A 9788-nucleotide genomic window follows, 5' to 3' on the forward strand; every position below is an offset into this window, starting at 1 on the left:
CCACAAGGTAGGGGAGAGCACCACCTCCGTTGGGAGCACATTCCAGAGCCTGGCAATCACAGCTGGAGTTGGGGCTCTCTCTACTAAAAGGGGTAAACCATCCTGTACTATGTGCATAAAACACTTATAAATATCATATTTTCACATGAGAAATATAAATATAATCATATTTCCATGAACACTCCAAGTGAAAGTCTGGACTTAACCGTTTATCTTGGGTTAGAATCCTCACCAATAGCGAGAATAATAGTGATTGAAAAAAATGACTTTAATTGATGGGACAATTAAATTTGTAATAATCAAGATGATCAACAAAGAATGTTTGCTCCATTACAAAGCATTCTTTTATCTTTTTTTCTGTGATCACAATCATGGCAACAATCCTTAAACCTGTAAAAGTATTCTTCTAAATAGTTACCTCCATAAATGAGGTTTCATTCTCATTTTATGGATGCAGAAATTGAAGCAGAAAGATTGAAAGTGTTTTAATTAAATTTACCAAAGAAACCTTAACACATTCTGACTCTCAGTAAAATGCAGATAATAATAATAATAATAGTAATAATAGTAATAATTATGGAAACAATTTAAAATTACTACAGTATATTTAAATGTGCACCAGCCAGTCAGATTGATTGCTCTGACGGTATAGACAAGTGTTCATTTGTAGTGCTACAAAATGTCTTGGACCATCATAACACTTCAAAAATATTGTATTGTATGTGTGTACAAGTATTCCACCTCCCAAGGGTAGAGCGCTACAAAGTTGCCTCAAAAGCAAACTTTCCACCAAAGTAACAATAGGGAAGCTGCTTCTTGGGTCCCCTGTCCCCGTCCCTCCCCACCCCAGCCACAGGGGAGTTCAGTTAGTGACAATCTATCCTCTTCCCTGATGGTGAAGGGGACAGCCTGTCAATGATCAGCTGCCCCTGCCACCCTGGGTAGTTCTGCTGCCAGAGCACCAGTTCTTGCAGTGGAAGAAGGAATTCCTTCACACTAACCCTAGCCCATACCATGTTCCTGCCTCTTGCCCACTGCACCTTCTCTGGGGGATTGGGCAAGGGTCTGGAGGTGGGAGAGGACTGAGTTACTATTAGCAAATTTCTGCTACCATTTGAAGGTTCCGTCCATGACCGTTCAACTACTGGTAGGAAGTGTGTATGTATGTGTGGGGCTGTGGAGAGGCACCTCACTGAAAGCTTCACTAAGCAGCCGATCAGCTGAGCCTGGGCTTGGCAACAGCCACAGGGCCAAAAAAGGTCCAGCACTGTTGATGGGAGCAAGGTCCCATCAAGGCTCCTTGAAAACTCATGGAGCGGGCTATAAGGGAGCCAGCCCCTCTTCCATTCCTCCGTCTTGAAGGAGAGGAAGGAGAAGAGAGAACTGTGTGACCCCTACAGCACTACATGTAATTGCACAAACATTAAACTTAGTAATAAAAATTGGAGAAACTCCTCACTGAAAATATTTTATAGCACTTACAATATCTTTGTAGAGCTACCAAGTTGAATGGCTGTATGCTCACTTGGTGTATGTAGCACTATGAGGAGGTATTTGGCACTACAAATGTAATGCCTGTCTAAGGCTTGGGGCATCATTTATAAGCTATAGAAAAGTTTGGGGTATTTTTTGCTGGGGTGGGGAAGAGAGGAGTTGCGTTCTAGGCTTAGAAAGCACAAGTATGTTAGAGATGCAAACACATACAAGTTACTCAGGATTTTAATAAGGATGGGAAAATATTTTCTATAGAAGAAGCTAGAACTTCATCTAGACTTCAGTCTGAAGGGTTGTGAGGAGATCCTGCAAAAAGCCTTTTCATTGTTCATATTTTTGCTTTTGGTGCTTTATTTAAAATATGCATTACTTTAGCGCTGCATAATCTGCATACAGGTATAGTAAATGAACACTGCTCCTAAGAGAATACGGCATTTTCAATATGCCATTTGCATTGGGATATCATGGGATTATTATGTTTACATAGATATAAATTTCTTGATGCCCACATTATGACGCATGACAATGTCTTTTTAATAAGAGATTTTACTTTTTTTCCCCTCAAAGAATTTTTAGTAAATTACATCTCAAGTGAATTATTTTGATAACACAACAGACTAGAGAAGAAAATCTCAGCAATTCAAATACATAACAAGCAGCTGGGCACTTTATCAAAGATATGGGCACAGCATATGTTCATGGAGTGCCTTAAAAGAACAAACCCCGCCCCCCAAAAAGGAAAGGAAATGTATGAATGCAGATTAGACTGCGTTGACACTGTCCATATGAATGCATTTTACATCAGCATGTTTAGTCATGTAAAGGATTTTCTTTTATATTATGTGAAATACTATTATGTTCCTCACTTTGATAAAATTCAAGTCTTTTGCTCCCAATGATGCTGCTAGCAGCTTTTCAGCAGAGGATTAGAGGGAATTCACTTCAGAACATATTACACAGAAAATGGCTTTCACTGCATTGTGTTATATGTTTCATGAGCTGGCGGGAAGTGCTGTGGACTCTGCCCTTATTGGGGGAGGCATAAGGAAGTTTTCTATTACTCAACTAACCTCTAGCTCACCAAAATTCAGCTGGATGATGAAGAAATGTTACTCCAACTCCAGAGGGAACTTTATTTTGTATTGCTTAGTGGCTGTAAAATGGGAACTGAAGACCTTAAAAAGGAAAGCTTTCACACCTTCATCTTTCCACTGTCAGGGAACAGAAACAGTAGGAACCTGAGTGTGCTCATTAAAAAAATAGGGGAGGCAGTAAGGATATCTCAGTAAATCAGAGTTGAACATGGTCCCTAAGCTTTCTCTTGTATATTGTAAAATATCACACATTCTTTTTGCTTTGTAACATATGAGCTTTGTAAAAATAAAGCAAACCATTCAAGTTATACCTCTGTATGATTTTCAAAATGATATCAAAGAACTAATTTTCCCCTAAATTAGTGTACACATTATACAAATACAGATTCATTAACTATATATATTCATCATGACACAGTCATTAATTAAAGATCACATGGTATTTTATACCTCTGTAACTTGACCTAACTACATAAAAGACATCAGTAGTGGCTTGTGATCCTGAACATGGACCATGGGATACTTTATGAATGGGTTTCAGAGATACTTGCTAACCATAGATGGTTGGCAAGACTCAGGAACCTTTCTGTCTATTCCTTCATCTTCTTTCCAATCCCTCCAAACCTGACTCTTCCTGTCCTGTGTTCTTCATTATTCTGTTACCATTCTGTCATCTCAAATCTGTCTTATTGTTCTCAGCTAAACCATTCTCAATTCTCTACTCTTCAGGCTTTGCATCCCAGCCTCAATGTCCAGCAAGTCCTACTCTCACTTCAGCAGTGACCTAGTCTAAGTCTCCTTATCATCTCCAGTACAAGTCTCATTGTCCAGACAGTCCTGGCTCCCTACTTCCAACTCTTCAGCTGATTTATTTCTATTCCAAATCATATCCTCTAGTTGTCCCTCACCAGTTAGATTCTTCCATGCAGGGACCCAATCTGGCTTTTCCCTCTCTGGAATCCTAAACTGATCTCAGTGCCTCCCATGTTCTTACCAGCTCCATGGTGCAGCATCCTTATCCAGCAAGCCCCATTTCCCTGAAACCCATGCCACACTGGATCCTCAACAGACCCTCCTCCCCACATGTTTCTTCCCTAACCTATTCTAAGTCCCAGTCTCCTTGCTCAACAAGTCCAGGTCTCCCACACTAGGTATCAAATTCTAATCCATCTTTCTTGCTCTATCTGATATTCAGTCGCACTTTCTTTTCTTAGGCTCATTGACCCTATCTACCTTCCCCTGCTGTAGGTCTACAATTTATCCTCTTTGAATTTGGATCTGAATTAGGCAGCTTCTTTCTTCCCATTGCAAAATTGGGAAGAGTGTTATTAAGAGAACAGAAGGAGAGTCTCCTGGTTCTCAGTTCTGGTGACCTGTATTGGCTTGGAACTGTAACTGCTGGAAAAATTCTACTCTGCTGTAGGCTAACGCATGATGGAGCAAGGAAAGAATATTTAGTGTATCTAGTGACTAAAGATTCAAATTCTCTACTAATTTTTCAAAAGCTTATCATTCAAATATGGATGCACAGGAACAGCAAAAAGCATATCCCTGACAAAGGCGGATCCTCCCACATTTCAAACCTCTGCTCCAAAACATGGATGCACTAGAGCAGTGGCTTTCAACCTGTGGTCCACAAACCCCTAGTGTCCACAGACTATGTCTAAGGGGTTTGTGAAAGATGACTATGATCAATCAAAAGTATGTGAATACATCTACAATTCAAAGGGATCTGCACGTCCATTTGAAATTTACAAAAGGACCCACACCTCCATTAAAATGTTTTAGAAGTTCGCAACATGAAACAAGTTTGAAAACCACTTTCCTAGAGCTTTCCAAAGAAAAGGCCATTATATTTTTTTTTAACAATGGATAAAACAATGTATTTTTCCCTTAGTTTTTTTAATCAAAAAGAGCTGAATCATTTAGGCTAAAATTTTCAAAATATTCAGGCTGAGGCAGACAATCAACATGGAAAAAATTTCCCAAATTATTTCAACAAATCAAATAGGAATCTTAAAATAGGAAGTATTGCACACACACAAAAAAACAACCACCAGTTGCTCCTCTAATGCAGAGATATGCAATACAGATGTGTTAATAGATTTTACAACAGCTAAAAACAGTATTATACCTTAATATCTGAGGTGTCACGCTGGCTGTTGCGCCATGCTCTTGAAACTGATGAAAATGTTCTATCTGCATGGTCAAACTTCCCACCTTGTAAGTTGAGGAAAAGTGTTGTAAAGGGCTCCTGTGAAAGGGGAAAAAATAATGATGTGATACTGCTAGAAAGAGTTTATTTTAGTAAAAGCCAATTTTATATTTTTAGTCATCAATTGTTTAATTTCTCAGTGGGTAGGGAGTTAACTGAGAACCATTACTTCTGGTAACCACCCATACATATACTAAAGAAACTTCTGTCTTTATATATGTGACATACTTCAAATATAGAATGGACTCACAGTATGTTAAGAAAGTAAAAATTGAAAGGAATATTTGCAGTTAGAAAAGAACCTGAAGTCAGTCACGGTTTCAACTGTTTTTCAAGGGAATACATATTTTTTTTATGATTTTTTTATAAAGCATTTCCAAAGATAATTGTGTGTTTTCATCAGGTAAGCATATTTCTGTAATTCAGGTTCATCTACTAGTGCAAAATGGTAATATTCAATACATGTAATTGTATCACTGTTATGACTTAATATGTAATTTATGATTTAGAAAAGAAAAATGTTTAAAAGATTTAAAAGCCTCCCCTTAGTTAAAGAACACTTAAGCACATATTAGTGGATAATTGCTAGAAATTAGCTAAGCACTATAAATTACTTCAAGGATTTATGTATGCTTGTACCATTCTAACAAGCTTTAATTAATGATGTGCTGCTAATGCTTTCCCAAAGAAATTACTTGCTAGAAGATAAATCACCTTTCAATTTTACAGAAACATGCACTGTTTAACCAATATATTATCAATATGGAGCATATGCAATGGTACCTTCAAATAAATGGCAGCATAATTTAAAATATAGAATTATGACACTGTATAATTTTATGAGCATCTTAAGACAACTCATTTTAATTTGTTAGGGGTGAAAATTTAATTCACTCATAAAAACGTACAAGTTTTCAAAGTATGCTCCTATTTAGAAAACCACATAAAGAAAGGAAGTTAAGCGTTTTTAATGTAATACAAAGGGCATAATGTAATACAAAGAGCACGTGAAAAGTATATTTTGGGGGAAAAAAGCTTTTATACTGATTTGAAAAGGCTGTGCCATAAAAAATTAAAACCTTATGGGCAGTTTAGAAGAGATTTTATCCTTGGAAATCAAGCAAAGTTACTGATTACAATCAATTACTTCAAAATCTCAATTGCCTTCTAGGCCATTGGGTTTTAATTTACTCATGGTTTCTGATTATTTGTTGCTTTCAGTATCATTTAAAAGGAAACATTCTTAAAAACTGTACTTACAATTCTTAACATCCACGTGAGTGCAAAACTTGCAGTTGAATAATGCGTGCCATAGTGAAACTTTGGAACTTGATCGTCTTCCCATGACTCATATCGCTCTGCAAAGAATGCTGCTCTCTTTGGGTTTAGAGCACCAATAGGCTAAAGGGTTGTTTTTTGAGAGAGAAAGAGAGAGAGAGAGAGAACTGCATCATCATAATTCTTAAGGTTGTTTCACTTCTCTCCACACACATAATACTTAGCATGCATGAAAATGTGTTTCTAGGTGGTTTTTGCTTGCTTGTTTGTCTTGGGCAAAAGCAGACAGTGTTTCATTCAGTGGATATGAGGGTGAAGAGAGATGTGCATTTCAAAAGTGGATCATACATACATATATACATACATACATACAGGTGATAACAAAAGCTGTTACTTTTCACCAATACAATATACTTTCTGTCAGATACCAGCTTTAACCAGTCACTAACGAGCATTACACAACATTACACAAAGTGGATGTTAACTGTGTGGTATTTATAGATGCAGTAAGAACTACTGAATGAGTTGTGAGCAACCACCAGCAACATGTTTTTGGATCTTGATGTTTCAGGAAAGGTGACAAATTAATCAACACTGTGGAAGAATGGCAACAGCATAGTTGCAATTTTGGTATTAGTGTTAATGTTTTTGTTTTCATAATCACCAGTCCCAAGAGAAATGAGAAAATATGTCTGCATGTAACGCAGGGAAAGGAGAAAGAGTTCATAAGAGAAATTAGTGAAACAGATATTATGCCAGAAATTGCTGATATAAGATAATTAAATCAAATTAATTAAAATGCAATTTTGATTATTAGAAAGAGTTACTAGTTTTCATCAAGATTGCAGCTTTTGCATAAGCTCTCATTCACAAAAAATACCCTGGGGTTTAATTAATGTAAAAAAATACAAAATGGTGATTTAGGAGTTATGTATTGGTGAAATAACTATGCTTCACATAAAGCATTAAGAAACCTAAACAAGGTGTTAGCAATGTCATCTATCTAATACTTTAAAATCTAAAATACTTTGGCACTGTACCGTGTAGATACAATATATACCATGTATGCAACATTTGATGGACATTTGTACTATAAGTACAATTCTTATTATTAATTTAAATGTGTACCTAAACAGATTCTGGAACTACTGCTTGTAACTGGAAATATGTATGCAAAATATTTTCACACTTCTGATCTTGCAAAGATGAAATTAACAAAACATATTTACACAAGGTATAAAAAATACTCAATTTCAGAAAAACTGACAATTAATAACCGAGCCTTTTGCATGAGTGAAAATACAGTGGTTTTCTTAGATACAAATTTAGAAAAAAGCTTATATTCTAAATTAAGTCCAGTATTATATTTAGAATTTCAGAAATATTTTAATTATCTGATTACTACTATCAAAGCATAGTCTTCTATTCAGATAGTATTAGATATGCTGCAAGTTGTTTCTGTTCTAGATGACAGATCAGATCTATGAAGGACTTCAGATCTTATCTTACATTATCTTACTTAAAACGGTTTCACTTTGCAATTGGATAAAGAAAACATCTTAGGTTGATTGCTGTTTTTGCAGTCCACTAATTTGAAATATAATCCTTTTAAAGGGCTGGTTTCTGCATAAAGGGATTTTATCTGATTTAGCAAATGTATTCCAGGGAAGAATGAAACGGACTTCAAGAACTATCTTCTTTGTTCCAGAATCATTTTGGAATCTCCACCTGCACTGCTTTTATAGGCTCAGTTATGGTTGATTCAAAAAGATTACAATAGATAAATTGTATGAATTAAAAATAGAATCAATGCTGCTTCTGTATAGTTCTGTAGTATTTTAAGTATTCACATTATCTGCTCCTATTTTTATTACTCTCCAAATGAGCACAACCCAAATCAATAGTTATAGAATTATACTCCTTAAATATAAAGCTAAAACCAATTACGATTGATTTCATTCTCTTCTGGAAAAAAAAAATAGTGTTTTGCAGAGATCCATACACCCAGAATCCACAGTATTGATTTTGGCTGTTATTGTTACAGTCGGTCTCTGAAGCCTGCAATAGGACAACTATCAAGACATGTCACATTTATTTGCAAGCAAATAAAAAAAAAAGTCCCCAAATGAAAGAAAGCTTAAGGGGAAAAAAGAACCATGGAGCTGTGCACTGACAATGATACACTATCAGCTTACTCAGAGAAGTTACAGTGGGAATACACACATTGAATTATACATTACACGAATGCACTGATTTATTGTGGTAATAACATCCACCTCATTAAAAGATTCTGCTTTGCTGCAGTCGGAGGGCTACATATTGTTTACTGCTATAAATTAATGGCAGTGCACAGAAGACTGTGGAACCCCTCTAACAATAGATCTGTAATGACAGTGCTGTATATCACAGCTTCCTCAGCAGCTTCATAATAAAATGGAGACAATGTATTGGGCTAATACATTCTACCATGCTGCCCCATATTTTTTCTGACAACTGCTTTAAAAGATGAGGTGATTCAACTATATTATAAATTGAAATAAACAGTTAACTAAGCTTGAACCATAAGCAAAGTATTGTATTGGGATATTAAAAAACCCGTTCAGATTTTGAATTTGATTGAAGATTTAAATATCTTAGCCCCACATATTTGGAAATAAATAGGTACCCATTGCGTTTCAGGAGAGAGGAAAAAGAAAAGCCATACTAAACTGGTAGATGTGAAATGCATTTATAAAATTATGTACTGGACTGCTCACTAGCGAACAGTGTGTATGGAAAATGTAAACAATTATACCAACTAAAAATGGAATGGGGATTCATAGTGTTGATCCATTTTACCCATTTCATGTGTATGCTCCATCCTGCAGAAGTGGAAACCTAACCACAGTAACTTAAGGAGCTGTTTCAGCCCTGTTGTAGCTTCACTCATTGCAGGAAAGCAAGCACATGAAACAGTTACAGTGGCAGGGGAGACACCAGGATGAAGGAGAGGGAAATCCCATGAGCCTCTCAGTTGATCAAGTGTAGTTACAGGATGAGGCTTGCCTCTTGCACTCCAGACAAGCTGACCCCCGCAAGATTCCCCAAATGCAGGAAACTCTAGCACACAATTTTGTGGCAATGGGGGACTGCATTCTCATTTTCCCCATGGCTTGCTCTTTGGCCTTTTGACTTGGAGCAAGCAAGACTGGGGCAGGCATCCAAACCCCAAAGCCTCTGGGCTTGCACGTGGAATGCCTGCCATGGATTTTGGGAGTATTCAAAACCCCAGTCTGGGAGGAAGAATACTTGGCCAGTGGTAGAGCCACGCAGTCTTGAACAATTTTGCTCTGCTCAGTCAAAATTTGGAACTTGTCCAGTAGAATTAGCGACTGATTTGGCCCTTGAACTGTAATTTAAAGTGTTAAGCTGCATTTCCACAGACATGGTTCCTCTGCCTATAGGCCACAGGAGAATAAAAAGTTGAAACCTTTAGCCCTCAGCACTGATAATTCCATAACCGATGTTCATACACTCATAGAATCATAGAAGTAGGGTCGGAAGGGACCTTGTAGATCTTCAAGTCCTACCCCCCGCCTGGGCGGGAGAAAAGACTGGACTCAAATGAGTCCAGCCAGGTAGTCATCAAGCCTCTTCTTAAAGATCCCCAGGGTAGGAGCCAGCACCACTTCCCTAGGAAGTTGGTTCCAGCTCCTAGCCGCCCTAAC

At 37.1% G+C, this 9788-nt stretch overlaps 1 protein-coding gene across 11 annotated transcripts in view; it reads right to left on the reverse strand.

The window, feature by feature from the left end:
* The window catches only part of LRBA (LPS responsive beige-like anchor protein), a 760533-nt gene that overhangs the window by 158112 nt on the left and 592633 nt on the right, over positions 1 to 9788 (reverse strand). For all 11 annotated transcript variants that reach the window (XM_019522192.1, XM_019522187.1, XM_019522186.1 and 8 more), the window contains 2 exons: positions 6064 to 6204; positions 4723 to 4842 (listed from right to left, as the gene is read on the reverse strand). In XM_019522192.1, the coding sequence (XP_019377737.1) occupies positions 4723 to 4842; positions 6064 to 6204 (261 nt within the window). The remainder of the gene's footprint in view (positions 1 to 4722; positions 4843 to 6063; positions 6205 to 9788) is intronic.

Source organism: Gavialis gangeticus, unplaced genomic scaffold, assembly GCF_001723915.1.
Source record: "Gavialis gangeticus isolate Ggan-Ray unplaced genomic scaffold, GavGan_comp1, whole genome shotgun sequence".
NCBI classification, from domain to species: Eukaryota; Metazoa; Chordata; order Crocodylia; family Gavialidae; genus Gavialis; species Gavialis gangeticus.